We start from the raw sequence: 18,264 nt of genomic DNA, 5'->3' as shown, positions 1-18,264 counted from the left end.
CTCGCTCTGCTGGTTGAAAGCGTCTTTTGCAAGTTCATTCAATCAGCAAATATGCATAAAGCTCCACCTGTGTGGCAACAGTGCAGTCACAGAGCCTTTCCTCAAGAGGGAAGTGATGAACTGAGGGCCATGGAAGTGGACCGAGGGGACCAGAAGCGCTTACAATAAACATCTCCACGGTCTCCTCCTATGTGCAACCCACGGCATCCACACTTTGCTTGGATAAACGCATACCTTGGTTCCAACAGGTCCAGGTAAGCCAGGTGGTCCACGCAGTCCCTGCGGAAATGAAGGATGCAGGGGTGACTAAGGCAGCAGGAGTGAGTACTCACCGGTCCTCTGCACCCCTGTGCTGCTGGGCGGAGCGGCACAGACACACCAGAGTCTCCCCACAGCTCTGGTGCACAAAGGACACAACCTGTTTCTGCGCCACAGGCCCTTTGGGGTAAATCCCGACTCTGCGTCCGACGGCTTCAGCATGACCTTGAGCCAATCCCTCAGTCTCTCTTGCTCGGCTTTCCCACTTAAGATCTTTATTTCATAGGCTCCCCAGTAAGGGCGAGCCCATGTTTCAAAGCCTGATCTCGTCCCTGTTTACCATGCTACCGAGACCTGGGGGAGCCAGTGGGAAAAGTCTTCCCTTTCAGGCCCAGAGGCTTCACAAAGGCCGCTTCCTCTGGGAGGTTTTCCCAGACTTTACACATGGACCAAGCCAGTCCCTTCTCCATGTGCTCACAGATGACTGGCTCAAGCTCTGGTTACGTCTGCCTGACTCACTCAGGAGCATCTCAACATCACAGACTCTAACCCAGCTCTGTGACCCCAGCACCTGGCCCCGAGCCTGGCACAGCAAGCTGTGCACACAGGACATTGTGCTAGATGGCGATCCAGAGGTCGCTGTCTCCCCCACACCACACCCTTTCCCCACCAGCCCATTTCATAGGCTCTGACGCACGCTCTGCAAAGTTTGGCTAGTGAGTGCCTTTTCTGTTTCCTTTTTCCTTTCTAGTTCTATCTGGTTGTCACAGGTGCAGAAACTCCCAGACCTGACACGTACCGGCTCTCCGTCTTTCCCTGTTCCGGGCAGCCCGGGGAGCCCGGGAGCCCCAGGATCCCCTCTGGGGCCTGCTGGCCCTGGGCTCCCTTCTTCACCTGCTGCTCCCTGGAAAGAGAAGCGGATGGTTTACAGGAACACGGACACACAGAGGGTCAGCTCTTTGACGGTGAACCAGCCTGAAGGGGGTTGAAAGGCTTCCTGTTAATGTGCTGTTTCAAAAAACCCATCCCTTCTGAGAGCATAGAAAGATGGACTCTGTAATGTGTGTAACAGGCTGGAGAATGGGCACCAGTGAGCCAAGGAGAGACCAGGAAGAGGTCCTCTCAGCCCTTGGAGGAACCCGCCCCACTGATGCCTTGATTTAGGACTTCCAGACATGGTGACGATGGGTGAGACAATACATGTCTGCTGTTTAAAGTACCTGGTCTGCGACCCTCTGCTACAGCAGCCTTAGCAAACTAATACAACGTGACACCTGGCAAGGGAAACCTGACTGGTCTTCTAGTCCACCCCCCACCCAGGGCAGGAAACTGTCAGGTGCGTCTCTTACGGGCAGCCCTCCATTTCTGCTTGAACTCCTCCGAGAGCAGAGAGCTCACCACTTCCCCAGGCTGTTCACTCCTTCCTTGGGCAGCCCTATCTCCCAGTGTTTCTTTATACGCGGCCGAGACAGCCCTGTCTGAAACTTTCCAGACATCTGACACTCAAACTTGGGGACATCTGCAGACAAAATCGAATCCCTCTTCACAGACAGGCTTTTAGTAATACACACACAGCTCCAGGCTCCAGAGTGCAGAGAACAAGAGAGAAGGAGAAGTGCCGGATCTGATGAGGGAACTGGCTTCAGTGCTGGCTCCAGGCAAACGCTCACTCATCATGCACAAAGCCACGAGCCCCGTGGGGTGGCCCTGGCTGTGGAACGCTGGGCGGAACCACATGAGCCACACAGACGCCTTTCCCCAGGCAGGGCTCCCGTGGGCCTAAGCTGTCACCTGAACGTTGTGAGGTAAGTGTACAAGGGGAGGCAAAGGGGAGGCCCCTCGCCAAGCCTAGGGCGGATCCACTTCCCCAGGCCCCGGGACAGCCACTGGCCACAGGGAGGGAGACCAAGAGCCTGCCCTGGTGGCAGGGATTTGCGCTACTTCACAAAGCACTCAGGTTCCCTTCCAAATGCAGTCCAGCCTTGGACCTCAGCCTGGGCTTCTGCTCAGCCAAGGAGAGGTGTCTGGCTCCCCCTAGAGGTTCGATGTGCCAACAGCTCCCTGATTTTCTCATGTGCTCCACCAGTCCTCAGAAAACCTGTAACATCTGGACCACCCCCTTCTATGTGGTCATTGCCCGACTTATATGTGCAGATCAAACGTACTCCTTCAGACCCACGTGGTATAATCAAGGCAGAGCAGATGGGTAGCATTTTCTTCCCTTTCTTAATCTGTGCGCTCTGCTCTCATTACTGCAGTCTAAAATGGTATTATCTTAAAAAAAAAAAGATTATTACTGAGATTATAATCAACTAACATTCCAAAATGCCAAGGTATTTCCCGTAGGTTGGCTGATCATTTTCCTCTGTAATTAATCATTCTCTTCTCTGATATAACTATTTTAAAATTGAGCCTTCCCACCAGAATGCAAATGTTTACATCTATTCTTGTTACATTTTGCCGAAACAGAAAAGATAAAATGATCACGCCTTTAAAAGGTTCCAGGAAAAGTGGACTTGACGAAATTTGTACTGAGAAGTTCAGACACCTGTGTGCTGGAGGAGGGGCCTCTGCGGAAGATACATCAGGAGTTGGGGGGCTTGGTGGGACACCTGTCCACGTGGGGAGACCAGGATAGCCACCTCCATCACCCCACATGACCCGCTCTCTGCTGAGCCCTTTGACGGGTCAATTCGTCACTTAACCTTACACCTGTGATCAGCATATTAACGTCCCCATGTGACACATGAGAAAACTCAGGTGCACAGAGGGCGCCTGAGAGGGATGTCTCTCCATCCTGGCACAGCTGACCTCTGGGATGGCTACTGTGTTGTGGGCTGCTGTCCTGTGATTGGGAGGTTTTCCCAGGATCCCTGGTCTGGCCCAGCATTGCCAGTACAGTAGCAGTCCGTCACCAGCAGACGTCAGAGACACTTCTTAAAATGCAAGGTCAGAGAACCATGAAATAGGATTTCAAAAGGCTGTGGATTTTCTTCCTCTGCCTCTGGGGTGTGGGTGTTTTGGGGACACCGTGTTTCTCTTCTTCCTAATAAATAAGGCTCTTTCTCGTAGCATGGGAAGTTCTAACCATGTACTCAGAGATGTGGGATGGTTACGCTGGTGCGTTGAGCTGAAAGAGGGATCTGAAGTCAGACAGACTGAGCTCTGTGGCTCCCGAACTATGAGATGGAGGGCAACCCAATTAATCTCAGGGCCTCAGTCTCCACATCTGTCAAGTGGGAACGCATCTGATTCCCAGGTCTGCTGTGAGAGTTAAGTGAGATGGTTGCAGGGTCTGCTCCCTTCCTTCTCCTTGGAGAGCCCCCCGACTCCTGGGTTCTAGCCAGGCCTGAGGAGTGAGGGTCCCTCCGTCCTTGCTTCTCAGAAGTTGAGAACAGATGCTGAGTGCTGAGAGACCGCACTGTGCCTTACCTTCTCACCGCGCTCACCATCTTTCCCAGGGGGGCCTCTGATGCCAGGGGGGCCCTGAAGAAAAAAGGTTATTCGCATGGTCAAGCGCAAGATGACCGGTGGCCCCCAGAGAAGGGGCCTCATTTTAGTCAATGACTACAGCTCTGTGCCCAGGCGTTGCCATCCCTGACCCAGATACCCCCACAGCCTCTCCACTGTCCCTCCCTGGTCTGCTCACACAGGCCTGCACATCAGAGCTCTTCACACGCAGGCTCGGACTGCCTGATGCTCTGCCCCCACCCCTCCCCGGGCTGTCGCTCTCGGAGGACAGGGCGGGGCCTGGTTCAGAGGGGACATCAGGGAGGACGAGGACGACCTGGGAGCACAGGCTTGGCACGGAGACCTGCTGCCCGTGTGTTCAGTCGCCGAGACAAGGCTAAGTGCACGTGTTCCAGGGTACGCCAGCAGGAGGTGAGAAAGGGGCGACCGCAGGTGGCAGGTAACATGTGGGTGCCACTGGAGCTCATTCCTGCTGGGGCTCTGGGAGCCAGTGTGGACGCAGGATGCGGACACACCCCCAGAGCAGCTCCAGCAGGTGAGGGGCTGGCACTGACACCCCCATCGGTCGGGGCTGCTTCTAGTGGAGCTATTGGCCCCATGACATGTGATTGGACAACGCGGTCACCAAACGCCAGAGAAACCCTCAGGCAAAGGAGCGGTGACTCCTCGAGGTCAGTGGGCGGCACACGCTGAGGTGGCAGGTGGCGTGGTGCGAGCAGTGTCCCCACAGCACCAGAGAGACCACTGGGGACGTGACTCGCCTCCCGGTGCCTCAGTGTCCCCTGTGGGAGACGGGCCCGTGGTAACACGCGCCGCCCGGGTCGTGAGGATGGCATGAGCCAGCACGTGCGAAGCGCTCAGACAGGCCTGGCTGGACACACGCGCAGCGCTGCCCGCTAAGCTGCCACGCTCATCACCTGGGAGGCCGATGACTGCACGGCTGCCCTCTCTCTATTCTGGGAGCACAGAACCTGCTGCCCGTCACTAGAAGCCACCGGGCGCTTCATTGCTCAATGTTAAGGTCAAAGGCAATGTCTCCGGTGGGGCTGCAAGCTGTCCATCAGCAGGCACCTGGCAGCTCTCCCGGGAGGCGGGGCCTCAGCAGGGAGGCGGGGCCTCAGCAGGGAGGCGGGGCCTCAGCTCGGGAGGCGGGGCCTCAGCACGGCAGGTGTGAAAGGTGACCCAGCACAGCCCGTGCTGCCCTTCGGAAGTGGCCTGGAGCCGCCCTACAGCCACTTGGTGGCAGAGCTGGGATTCGAAGCCAGCGCTCCCAGCAGTCAGGCCCCTTCAACCTCCTTGGGTTTATTTTGTTTCTCTGTTCCTAAGGCAAACTCAACGCTGATTCCAACATCAGTGACATCTGCAGACTCTGGGCCGTTACAGCACCTTCATCTACCAGTGGCGATCTGGTGAGCTACCTGCAGCCTGAGGTTGGTGACTTCCCAGGGGACCTTTGCAGGGACCTCAGTTTCTCCATCTGTAAACCAGGACTGAGGATGCTTATGCCTCAGAGTTTTTTTTTGGGGGGGGTAACTCAGCTAACTCGCTTGGGGGGGTGCGTTGTGGATCCATAGCCAGTGTTGGTGTCCCGGCCCCCACCCCCACCCCACCCTGATTACTCACCACACTTCCTGGGGGGCCACTGGGACCGGGGGGACCTAGAGGTCCAGGAGCACCCTATTAAAAGGCAGAAGTTCAGAAAGGCCCACGGTATTGATTAGAGTAATTGTCCCCAGTCTCTCTCCAAACCTGCCTTCTGCTCAACTCCCTGTAACTAGATGGAACTACGTCTCACCTGAAATTTCCCTCCACAGGTAAGGTGGACCTGCTCCTGTTTGAGTGTTGCAGCTCCCCAACTAGCCTCAAAGGAGACGGATTCTGGCACAGAGGTGGGAGGCAGCTGGGCAGAGTTCCCTAAGGCACAGAGGTTTTGTGTGTGTGCGTGCGCGTGTGTGTGTATGTGTGTACATGCACGCATGGTGGCTCTGACTGGTGAATCGGGGAATGCTTCCTGCAGGAAGTGGATTTAAACTGACACTGATGGTTGGGCAGATTCCATGGGAGGAGGTGAGGCTCTCCCAGGCGGGTCAACACCATGGAAAGGGAAGCAGGGACGCCCCAGGTCCTGGAGGCCACTCACGTTCCTTCCAGGCCTCCACCAGGCTTCCATTCCCCCCCTCCCCACCACGCTGTCCTCGGGCCTTCTCCACTAACAGGAAAAAACCTGCCACCTGCCCCCTTCTCTGTGATGCCCTCGGCTGAGCCTCTTCCCACTCAGCCATAAGCATAAGCAGCCTGGCCAAGCCAGCACCCTGCTGCCGGGAACACGGGGCCTGTGTCTCCAGGAGCAAGTGGAAGCTTGCTGCTGTCGCTGCTCTAACCACCAGCACCGCTCTGGGGAGGCCCAGAGGGAGGCGGCCTCGTCCTGCCGCCTACGGGGAAGCCTGAGCTCTGCACCATGACACAGAACTCAGGCAGGACCCGGGGGACAAGCGCCAACCCCACCAAGATTCTGGCCCCGAGGAGGTGAGGCAGGAGCAGGAGAAGCGCTCAGAGGTGTGTGCGTGAAGGCACGTGTGCGTGTGTGTGTTTCCTGGAAGCACCTGTGTGTTGGGAGTTTATACACGTGTGCACCACAGTATGTGTGTGCCCGGGTTTCAGATGTGTGTATGTGATACACACATGAACATACTTCTCGGAGGCAGGACCCATCCATGAGTGGGTGTCTGTGTGTCACGTGTGCAACATCCTGTGTGTGGAAGGAGGTTGGGCTCATGGACAAAACCCCAAAGTACTTGGATTGGTCCCTGAAAGGAGTCTTTGGTCTTTGCTGGTCAGAAGACCCCAGCCCTGCCCAGCCACCCAGACCCCCCGGAGGCAGGCAGGGCGGGACTCACAGGGTTTCCACCTGCTCCTGGCACCCCGCGTGCACCTTCTTGTCCCTTGGCACCCTGCATGGAAAATAAAAGGGGAAGGTGACACATCACGGGCAACGCTGTCCTCGTCCCCACGCAGGCCTGTCTGGGGACGCCTTGCTTGTCAGAATCAGTTGGTCCAAACTGAAAGCATAAGCAGCAGGGTCCACAGGTGCAGAAACCACATCCCCCGGCCGTCCGCTGGCGTCTGGCATTCCATCCTCACCAGCCCAGGGACAGGACAGCTCAGCCACGGACGGCCAGCAGCGGTCCTGGGACCTGAGCCCAGACGGGTCGCTGCCACAGGAACTCTCCAGAGAACCTGGACATGTGCCCATGAAAGAGCCAGCTAAGAGGCAGAAACTGAGGAAGACAACAACAAAAGCCAAATGTAATCCACACCTGTGTCATTTAAGCCAGAGCTGCCAGTCAGGGCCCAGAGGGAGAAGGGGTTTACTGCATCGGAAAAGCCTTAGGGAGCCAGGAACCGTCCTGCGTCCTGAGCACCGCTACCCGGATTGCACGGAGTCTGACATTTAGTGACACAGCAAGGAGGCCCAGGGGGCCGGAGGCAGGGCCCGTGCAGTGGCCCCACTGTGGGGGGCGGTGGGGGGACCTCTCCACCCCTGGGTGCTGGGCTGAGTCCTGGTAGCACCTGTGGCAGCGGCCCATGGTGGGCGCTCCTGAAATGCCAGGCCAGCAGGACCAGCAAAGCAGAGGACGGACAGGGGCTGGCGGGCATCTGAGTCTGGGGCCAACAGGTAGAGAAAGGGTTTCCTTACCGGTGGTCCAGCGGCTCCCGGAGGCCCCAGTTCTCCAGGACGGCCCTGTGATCCCTGCAATGAAACAACCCATGGACAAACAAGGTCACCACCCTTGTTCTAAACAGATGGAGCCAGTGGATCTGAGTTGAGATCTACGGATGGGAGGACGTCTTGGGGCGAAGGGAGGAGGAAGGGGCCGCATTCAGCTCAGTGGGCTCTGTGGTGGGCTGTGCAGTTCAGACCCACAGCTGCTTGTCCTCGGTCCTCGGCTGCCCTGCGTCTGGTGACCAGCCGCACGGGGGGCGGGGGGGGCGGGGGGGGCGGTGGAGAGCACAGGTCACTCACCGGTTCCCCAGGCATGCCGCGATCGCCCTTCTCTCCTTTCAGACCTTGTTCTCCCTGTGGGGGTTGAAGCACTGAGTACACAGGACGTGCTGCACCCCCACGTCCTTTGTGGGCCCCTGACCTACCCCACCCCCACTGAAGAGTGCTCCCTCTGTTTGTGGGGGGAGGCTCTGCCCTCCACTCCACTCTGACACTCATTGTTCTTACTCATCAATTAGATTAAGGTGCAGAATCGCTTCTTCAGGCAACTGCCCCCCAACCGGACCAAGCCCTCCTCTCAGGGGCTCGCATGCCAGTGTCCTCTCCTCCTTGGCACCGGTTATGGCAGCACTTTTACAATTATTTGTATGGTTTGATTCCTGACCCCCTGAGCTCAGAGCATGGCAAGCAGTAGGTCATCAATTTAAAATGAAGGAAAGATGCTGAGGGGACCCTGGAAGCTTCTAGAAGGTGACTGTAGCATCTAGTCAGAGAGCCTGGGGCGGCTGGTGAACCTTTCGCTGGTGGACAGGGCGGCACAGACAGGCATGGCCCCGAGTGGTTTCCATGGAGGTCTCTCTGTCCACGCACGGGCAGATTCTGGGGACCGCGCCCCAGAGGTTCCTGCCTGCCGTCCTCCTCCAGGCTCCACGCTGACGCCGCAGGGAGTGTCTGCAGGGCTCTGGGCCATGTTCCTCCCGCTTTGCATCGCTGGTGAGTGGAGTGTGCACAGGTAGACCTTGCAGCCGATGACCCGGTTAAATGACATGGGCTTCGTGGGGCCGACACAGAGGAGGTTTCCCACCGATGCGCGTTCATTCCTTCTAGAGTCTCCGTTCCCAACACCACACTCTGGCTCCATTCACCAGGAATAATACTACCTTCATTTCTACCCTGGTGTCCCTTCGAAACTTTCCCACGGTGGGGATGTAAGCAACTCTTTGGTCCTCAAGCCGCTGGGAACACAATCCATAAAGACACAAGGGTTCACAGGGTCACATCAGGTGATGAGCTGAGGACGCTGCATACATACTCTTTTTCTGCCAACTGGGGGAAGGGACTGCAGGTGGCAAGAAGGCCCAGGACGCACGAGTGGTGAGGCCAGAGGGACGACCCTGGGGACTCACAGGCAAGATGCTCAAGCCATGTCCGTCCTGGGCCTGGGACTCAGGGGCAGCACCCTCACGCCGGGCACACAGAAGACGCTCCTCAATAAAGGTCGAACGCATGAGCGTAACTGTCTTCTGTGCCCCCGCCAGCAATGCCAGCCAAGCTCAATTCCCTCCCTGGGCTCAGTATTGTCCCTGCAAACTCAGCACTGGCTGGGAGTCCTGGAAGACACCTTGGCAGGCAGAGCGGGTGGAGTCAGGTGGCCCAGAGCCGTCGGGATGGCCGCTTCAGAACCACCGACAAGCCCGCAGGTTACAAAGCCCCTCTTGGGTTCTCATCTGTAATTTCCCCAAGCCCGAGGCTGCCTGTTCCTCTTCCTTCCAGCTGAGGAATGGGTTCCCTCTCCTTTCTGACATCTCCTGATCTGCACACCATCCAATGGTCCCAACTGTGTTCTCCACAAACCGCCGTCACCAGGCCACCTGGACGCCTCCCCAGACGTGGTTGGTGGTGCGCCAGCCGTCCCCAGGCGCTCCTCACCCCCAGCAGTCAGGTCTGTCCTCCCAGCCCTCTTGCTATTCCCTTCCTTATCTATGCTGCAAACTGTGCCGCCCCTCCACACCTCCCTGCCCCTCTCTGTGTGCAGGGGCTCCAAAGGCACACACCTGAGGAGAGCAAGCAGATGGTAACAGAACACTTTTCAAAACCACCAATACAAGCACGGTTACCATGGCAATGAGGCTGCTCCCAGGGACATCCATGCAATAGTCCACAATGAATCTTTTTGGGGTTTTTTTTCATAGACTCAATTTCCTTGCTTTGTATCTGCGAGTGGCTTCCTGGTTACTGCAAAGCTCAGGCCCTGCAGGAAGATGTCACTAGGGGACTCGAAGGGGGAGGCCGCCAGGCCCAGCCCCTCCTCTGGCTTCTTCCCACCGAGTGCCCTGGACATCACCTTTTACGGAGCAATTCCTTTAAGAGGCTGGACGTGTAGGCTTGTCTCAAGCTTGAGGGGCTCAGGATGGGCCTGACGGAGGGGACCCAGAGGATGAAGGGGCGGGGGCTAATGTGTAAATGGAGGTGGTCCTGAAGAGGGGCCACGGGATGGGGCAGTGATGCCAGCAGCTGCCCCTGGGGGTGAGCCTTGGCTCTGAGCAGCAGGTGGGGACAGCCAGGGCTCTTTGGCTAACACCTCTCCCAGTTCCCATTTCCTTTGCAAGCTGCTTCGCTTCCCTGAGTCATGGGATCCCCATCTGTGAAGTGGGCACATCCTCAGGATGGTCTGAGTGACACCTGCGCTGGGCCTGCCGTGTTGCTTTGAGTCCTTCCTTTCAGAGAGTAGGGGGTATGGCTGGAGGCCCCCAAACCTGGTCTTTCCTGCTGGCACCTTCCAACAACTTCTTCTGAAGTCCTCACTGCCTGGTGATGGCCGCTTTCCTCCTTGGCACTTCCTCCCATTTCACCTCCCAGGAAGCTCAAAATCCTCCACCTCCTTCGCAGTGATGCCGCCCCGCTCGCTCTGTCTGCCCGCGCCGCCCCGTTCTTTTCCACATGGACAGGTCTCTGTAGCCCTTTCAGCTGGATCTCCTTAGCACAGAACACTGGGATGTGGTCTTCCATTCAGGCCTCTTGGCGGGCAATCCTGGGCAGCTGGCCGAGGCCTCGTAACAGAAGAGCCACGTCCATCGGTGAGCGCAAACACACACTGGCGCGTTTTCTGGCCTCAGCGTCGCCAGCAGCATAGCAGTCCTGAGAACACTTCTTTTCATAAGAGCCACCCACGAACAGGAGAGGAAATGGGTCCTAGAGGTTGCGGTGAAGGTAAGCTTTCTCTCCTTCCCGCATTTCGGTCTTGACAGGAAGCCATAAACTGCCCCCCATCAGCTACCCCCCGAAGCAGGCATGTCTGCCGTGTCCTCTGAACACCCTCCTTTAGAACAGGGTCCCCTTAAGGCGCTCCACTCCCCGGGCCCCTTTTACTGACAGTATCCGTTCATCTGCTGTCTCTCACAGGTCTGTTCTCCTCAAAACCACCCGCGACTCTGTGTGTAGTGAAGAATGAACTTTACCCAAGGAGGGGTCCGCCCTTTGCTCTGAGCTCTGGGAGGTGATCTCCAGGCCCTGCCTGACCTTGAAGTCTGCTCCTTACAGGACCTGTCCCCACCCACTGCCAGGACAAGGGCTGGAAGGAGCCTGGCAGTGACTCCACGGTGAGCTGAGAGTCAGGGCCCCAGCACTGGGGGCGTCACAAGCCTGGCCGAGGGGCTCTGGGCCGTACCAAGCGGCCACCCTACTTACTGGCATTCCCGGGTGCGGGGTGAATGTCTGAAAGGAAAGCACAAAAAAGAGAAAGATGTGAATCCATTTCAAAAACCTGCCTCTGAGAGATTTGCCAAGTGAGATACAGTCCCAGCATTTCCTTTAATGGCTATTAGTTTTCACAGTTACAATCCCGTATTGCCTTAACATCCCTGAGCATTGATGAAGGCAGGAAAGCACAGTGCTTAGATGTGGGAACCCGAGTCACACGGCCTGACCTCAAGCCCTGTCGTCCCCACCTAAAACCTGTGTGACCTCGGACATCTGTCAGCTTCTGTGTCCTCATCTGTGAAATGGCAATGGAACATTCTCCACTCAGGGTGTGGTGGGGCGGAATCCATGCCTGGACACTAGAGTCCCCTCTCAGTGTCTCCTTTTCACTCTCGGGGATTCCGGCAATGATACCAGGGTGATGGCCTCAGCCTCTGGGCACGAGGAGCCCAGCTCAGGCAACCTTGTTCTCTCAGTATATACAGACCCCCCTGGAGTGGCCCGTGTGGCCCCCCAGCTTTCTCCCAATCCGTGCTGTACTCAATACCTCCCAGAGTCATGTTTGCTCCAGCCTCAAAGATTCTCCACATTCTCCCGCCTGGAACACACTTTCCTCCTCCCTTTATCTAATTAACTACAGCCCACCCTTCAGGGCTCTTTTGAATGTCACGCCTTCAGTGACCCCCCTCCCCCTCCGCCACTCAAATATAAATCAGGGTCCCTTGGCCCCTTCTCCCTGGTGCACCCTGTTCTTTTTCTTGATAGCATTTCCTACCATTTGTAACATATGCTTATCTGAGCCGCTATGTGACTGGAGTTTACCTCCCTGACTAGCTGTAACCTCTATCGGGACCAAACCTTACCAGTGCCTGACTCACAGCAGGGGCTCAGAAAAAAATACAAAAAACACAACAGTGAGTAGAAGAAAGGACATCATGGATTCTAGTCCCAAACACAATGAATTCCAAATGAAAGGGGAAAAAAAGAAATCTCCTATAGCTTGCCCTCCACGTCCCCAATCCCAACCTTTCCCCCAGAAGAAACTACTGTCTCTGATTTGGCAAATTTTTGGACCCTTTTCTATGTTTCCACACAATTATGAATGTGCAGAAATCCTTAACTTTGCATGGGCGTTACAGAGCTAGTAACAGCAAACACGTTGTTACTTATGGTTGTTTGCATGTACCAACGCGTGCCGTTTTGACAATAACTCTTAGGAGAAGATTATCTGCTTTTGCCCTGCTTTACGGGTAAGAAAATGGGAAGGCACAGAGGTATCTACTTAATGAAGTTCACGCAGCCCATGAACTCTGGAGCAGGAGCTGACAGCACGTGGGTGGCTGTGGGCACAGTGTCTTCCCCTCCACACACAGACGAGGTACAAACTGGTTTTTCCACTTAATTTTTCTTGAGTATCGGTATACTTTTAATACAGTGTGTGTGTGTGTGTGTGTGTGTGTGTGTGTGTGTGTGAGCGCGCACGCGCATTGTGAATTCATGTTTATAAAACAGGATTTCAAGATATGGATAGTCTGTGGTTTACCTAAGTCTACGCTTATGGTCATCTGGGTGGCCCAGAATTTTTCATTATAAGCAACACCACAGTGTATGTACACCCTTGTTCATGCTTTTTAAAATGCACACAATGCAAATATTTCTCTAGGGTACAAGCCCAGAAATGGAATTTCTAAGCTGACAGGTGGACACATTTTGATATATTGATACCAAGTAACTTTCCAAATAAGCGTTCCCACTTTGCCCGCCCACCAAGTGATAGTGCTTGTTTCCCTTCGTGCCTGCCAGCATTAGACAGCATCAGTCTTAAACAACGTTTATGGAACCAGCTCTGGCTCTGAGTTGGCTTCTGAGATTCTCCCGACATCCTTGTGGGATGGCTGAGTCTCATTTTGATGGGCGTGTGTGTGGAGGAGATTGAGTTGTGGCAAAATGATTTACTGTCCATAAAAACCACAGAGTGAGATGCTTTGTCACACCGTGTGTCCAGGCTCCCTCATCTCCAGGCCGCCACACTGAGGCAGCTCCCTGCTCTGGCGAGCAACTGACCAATCGCTCGCTCCCCAGTCAGGGCCAGCACCTGAAGCCATGCCCAACTTCCCTGAAAACAACTCATCAAAGCACAGACTATCATGCCTGGGAAGAAGGATTAAGGTGAAAAGGGAAAAAAAAACCCAAATGTGCTCCCATATTTATATAGCAGTCGTTTTATATTTAGAACTTATTAATGTAACAGAAATGGTACTAGGCACTTGTATTGTTTCAGTTAACTGTCACCACAAATGTACAAGATAGCTGGGCATAATACACATTTGAACAGATGAGAAAGCTGAGTCTTTTTAAACTTACGTAATATATCTAAGACCACAGTGCTGGTGAATGGCAGGGCTGGGATTCCAACCCGCTTTTTTCTGATGCTGAAGCCTATATTCTTACTCACTACTCACTACTCAACACCACCTCCCAGGGCCTCCCCTCGGACCTGCAGAGCGTGGAATCAGCCTCACGGTTGTATGACCACATTGCACTCTCACCCTGGACAAACCACTTCTTGTGTCTGGACCACAGTGTCCCCAGTGTCACATGTAGGTGTGTATCCTCAGTGTCTAGCAATGTTCTGATAAACAGTAATGTGCTTGCTGGATACAATAGATCAATAAATACAAGGTGATTCTTAGAGAAGCTTACGTAGTTTTGAACTGAAAACCTAGGAACAGGTCTAGCTATCGGCTAACTCTAATAGAAAGACGTTTATAACTAAGTGGTATGTTTGTGGGAAGAAGGTGTCCTAATATCTAGAAATTCAAAGGAGAAAAGATTAGAAGCAGAGTCACTTACAGTTCCAGGTAATCCAGGGGGGCCTGCTGGGCCAGCTTCACCCTGGATGAAGAAATGGAAAATACATGACCAGCAATCCTCCTGCTAACTCTGCCTATCCTGGGATACCTGTCCCCAGACAACAGAATCACCCACCCTGCATCTACCTGGATGGATGGGTGGGTGGGTGGATGTATAGATATGCAGATGTATAGATAGATAAACAGATGTATGGATAGATAGACAGACAGACAGAAAGATAGAAAGACAGGTAGATGGATAGATGGATGGAGAAATAGGTGCATGGATGGATGGATGGATGGATGGATGGATGGAATGGTGGTAGGTAGATAAGAGATTCCAAATTATAAAATAATTCAGACATACAAAAACCTTATATTTTGAGAAGTATCTGTGCTGATATGTACAGGTGTAGATCATTTAAATCACCATATACCCACAGCCAGTGCTTCAGCAAACATCCTGACACCGTGCCCTGTCCCACCCCGTTTGAAGGGGACAGGCTGTTCTGGGGGCCTGAGGGACAATATTGCATTCTTGTTCACAATATAGGCTTGGAAGTCGACCCTTCTAAGCTCAAAACCTAACTCTACCATTTCTTGATTTTCCTCTTTGCAAAATAATGGTAATAGTACACACAGCTCACAGCATCATATGGGGACCGAGGGAGACCCTCTTCACCGGGACCCAATAAAGAGGAAATTGTTATTACATTTGCCCTGAGGAAAGCAGGTCACTAGGCTGCTCCATGCGGGAGGAACCACAGGGTGGGAGCACAGTCCCCAAAACCCGTCATGTCACCTGTGCCACGATGGTGACAGTACTGGAGTGTGTCTGCCCACCTGTGTTCCTAGCAGCCCAGGGTTAGGTCTATTGCAGGCCTTCCAACATGGTAATTAGTGGGCAAATGAAGGACTAACGTTAGTTTAGAGAGGGACACCTGCCTTAGCAAACAACAATGATATAGTACGTCGTAGCTCCTATATTGTTTTCCATCCTTATTTCCATTGTTATATAGTATTTAGTTCCAGGTACTGGCTGACGTTTTTACACGTCTGAACTCATTTACTCTCTCTATAAATGCCTGTAACGTAGAATACATCAGTATTCCCACTTCATAGATGAGGAAACTGAAGCAGTAACATCCACTCACTGGCCCCAAATCACAGAGCCCCTGATTGGCTGAGCCCGGTTTTAAACTCAGATTCTGAGCCTTTAACTACGGAGCGCATTGCCCTGCCTAAACTTCCAGAAGCTTCAGAAAGAAAAGTACTTCCTCAGTGCTCTCTGCATCACCTTCGGGACAGTGTTGACCTCATGCTCCAGATCTCAGCTAACCCAACCGACCCCACATGAAAGAGTCCAAACTAGCAAACTGGAGTGTTTCCCAGTCAAATACACGAGTGGGTACAAACCAGAACGGGGTGGACTGGAGGAGAGACACGTCTCCAACCCAGACAGACAGCCTCCCGACTGCCGCTCGGGTTTCTGAAGGACCAGTGGGCAGGGGAGGGAAAGCCCCTGGTGGCTCTCTGACTTGGAGAAAAAGGCTGGGCTGAAGAAGGATCTGAGTTAACGTGACAGGCCTGGGTTCAAGTCCCCACTCCTCCTGCAAGAGCCGTTTCACTCGCAGTAGCCCGTGCTGAGAAGGGACCACTATTATACCTACTTTCCCAGATGTCCTGGGGCTTCAGTGCTCACAGTGGGTGGTGGGGAGGAAATGGGGGGGAGCAGAGGCAGAGATGGGGAGGCAGTCATAAGGGGGCAGTGCTGCTCTAATGTTTTATTTTGGATGATTTGACCTGAATTGTCTATTATTATGTATTTCTCTGGAGGAAAAGAAACACAGGCCCGATTCTTTGGAAGCTTGAATGTGATTCTGCTGTGACCCTGGCAATCCTGCCAAAGCAATAAAAGGGATTTTATGGTCTCACTGAGTCCCTTGCATTCTGGAAATGAGTTTCTCAAATAAAAATTGCATTTCTGAGAAGTCCACGAGAGCAGCAGCCTGGATGGCTGTCCTCCAGGCTCTATTTATAGATTGCAGGTCTGTCTGGAGCCAAGCCCTCAGCGTTCAGCTGGAGAACGAGAAAGGGAGGGGAGGCCCTCCTGAGCCGAGGAAGGATGAGCGCAAAAGCAGAGCTGGAAATTGGAGGGAAGAACGTGCACACTGGGGGCTGAGGGCACCTGGACACGTGCTGTGCAGGAGAGGGCTGGCGCAAGGCCCCTCTGGGTGAGCTCCCATCCTGGCCCACAGGCCCGGGCACAGGGAGGTCGGAGAAGATGCTCAGAACCTCAGGGCAGGCAGAATCAGGCTTACAGCGCAGGCCACCTCTTTGACTCCAAGAATAGTGCTCTCTCCACCACTGCACGCAACTCGCACAGTAAACACCGAAGGCAGGGTTTGCAACTGATGTAACTGACGGCAGGTAACAATAGCAGCTCCTACCTTTGCACCTTGGTCACCTTTCTGTCCTGGGAGGCCGTGTTCACCTTTCCCTCCCTACAGCAAAAGATAAAATGAAAAATATTACAACCCAACTGAGTGTAAGACCTCTTCCAGGATCTTGGATAAATCCTTCTCTCTCCGATCTGCTCGTCTTATCAGGAAACGCCACAATGAAGCCCAACTCCAGGGGCCGTCCTGTCTGTTAACCTAATTCTCCACTTGGCACCAAGAGATGACGCCCCCCACCCGCTCCCATCCACTTCATCTGAAGATGCTCCACCCTTGCCAGACAGATCGCTCAGCCTCTGTCCTCTTGTTCCAGCTCACAGACCAGAGCAACCTGATTCCTTTCCTTTCCTCTTGTACAAACACTAGGGAAATACCCACTAAACCCAGCCCAAATCCCATCCAGCCCCCAAGGGACTAAGACAACAAAGGGGGTTGCTTTCCAAGGTCACAGGTGAGGTGGCTTGGTGGGGAGACCCCACTGCGACCACTTACCTGCTCTCCTTTCTCTCCCCTCAGGCCCGGGAATCCTGGAGCACCTGGGAGCCCTGACTCTCCCTGTGGAAACAACATGGCACTGTCATTAGGAGTCAGGAGGAGGCTGTCGTGGGGGCCCAGCCGCGGGACGCGTGCACTGTCCTTCCTGCCCTGCAGTCCCCCAGACACGTGTGGCTTAGTGGAGTGACACAGGAAGCAACATCGTGGAGAAAGGGGAATTCTAGAGCTTCTTCACTGGGGCGTCCCAGCTTTCTCCCTTGGGCTGTTTTCTCTCCCAGGGACCCGTTGGCCTGTCTAACTCTTCATCCTTCAGGACTCAGACACAGTCACCTCCTGGGCCTCTTTCCTGACATTCGTCTTGTCTTAGTGAGGGACCTGTCCTATGCCCTCCACCCTCACCTGCATGTGACCACTCACTGCACCTGTTCCTGGCAAGACTGTGACCCCAATGCATAGACCATGCTGCTAACTATTAGGTAAGTAAAGAAATGCATGAAATGAATGTAGGAGCCCCCAGAGACAAGTGCTAGGGGCCTGGTGTTTAGTAATGAATGAACGCCTTGTGTGAAGAAGCACGGAGTGAAAAGTAAAGAAGGGAATGAGGTATGAACAAGCAGACCTTTTCTCCAGGTCGGCCAGCCAGGCCCTGCTCCCCAACGTCTCCCTGGAGAGAGAGTAACAGACACCCCATTACTTTCCACTCGCATTTACAGAGATGGCTGTCATTCCCCAGCTGGCCCCACACATTCAAAGCACCCGCCAGCCACAACCCTTGATTCTCAAACAAGTGACACGATTACAGCCCTAGTGTCACAGGCCATGGAAACCCAAGTGTTTCACCTTCTGGATAAACGGGTTCTATAGGCCCTCACGTGTTTTGCTTCCCCCAGGGCAGACGACTTTGGGAACTGCCCTGGCAGACTTTATGCAGGTTGAATCCACTCAGCCTGAGTGCAAAGGCTTACAATTCAAAACAAGAGGGGCTTAAATCCAGGACTCCTGAATCCTCCCCAACTCTGAGTTTTGTTGCACGTCTGGCAGAGTCAGAGCCCAGGCTGGCTCGGTCCTGTGGTGAATGACAGGCTGTGGGTGAACGTGCCACGCTGACCACTGCCCCTCGTAGACACAGGCAGCCCGTGGCAGAGGCAGGTAAGAGGGTGATTTCCCGTCCCCCACGGTGTGTCACAACGAAGGCAAGTCGTAGGGCCGCAAGCAGGTATATACGGGTTCTAGCAGGTTGGCTGAAGTTTTGTCCTCAGCCAGTAGGTTTCTCACAGGCGTTCTGTGGTCAGCGTGAAGTGGGGGC

The 18,264-nt window shown here is 54.3% G+C and overlaps 1 protein-coding gene across 2 annotated transcripts in view; it reads right to left on the bottom strand.

Moving 5' to 3' along the window:
• COL22A1 (collagen type XXII alpha 1 chain) overlaps nucleotides 1-18,264 on the bottom strand; it is a 200,560-nt gene that overhangs the window by 59,005 nt on the left and 123,291 nt on the right. For both annotated transcript variants that reach the window (XM_074316437.1, XM_074316438.1), the window contains exons 28-39: nucleotides 17,578-17,622; nucleotides 16,956-17,018; nucleotides 16,455-16,508; nucleotides 14,006-14,047; nucleotides 11,141-11,167; nucleotides 7,754-7,807; nucleotides 7,427-7,480; nucleotides 6,627-6,680; nucleotides 5,353-5,406; nucleotides 3,691-3,744; nucleotides 1,058-1,162; nucleotides 235-279 (exon numbers count right to left, since the gene is read on the bottom strand). In XM_074316437.1, coding sequence (XP_074172538.1) covers nucleotides 235-279; nucleotides 1,058-1,162; nucleotides 3,691-3,744; nucleotides 5,353-5,406; nucleotides 6,627-6,680; nucleotides 7,427-7,480; nucleotides 7,754-7,807; nucleotides 11,141-11,167; nucleotides 14,006-14,047; nucleotides 16,455-16,508; nucleotides 16,956-17,018; nucleotides 17,578-17,622 — 651 coding nt within the window. The remainder of the gene's footprint in view (nucleotides 1-234; nucleotides 280-1,057; nucleotides 1,163-3,690; nucleotides 3,745-5,352; nucleotides 5,407-6,626; nucleotides 6,681-7,426; nucleotides 7,481-7,753; nucleotides 7,808-11,140; nucleotides 11,168-14,005; nucleotides 14,048-16,454; nucleotides 16,509-16,955; nucleotides 17,019-17,577; nucleotides 17,623-18,264) is intronic.

This window comes from Rhinolophus sinicus, linkage group LG12 (genome assembly GCF_036562045.2).
Source record: "Rhinolophus sinicus isolate RSC01 linkage group LG12, ASM3656204v1, whole genome shotgun sequence".
In the NCBI taxonomy this organism is placed as follows: Eukaryota; Metazoa; Chordata; class Mammalia; order Chiroptera; family Rhinolophidae; genus Rhinolophus; species Rhinolophus sinicus.
This window is presented reverse-complemented; position numbering and strand designations above follow the sequence as displayed.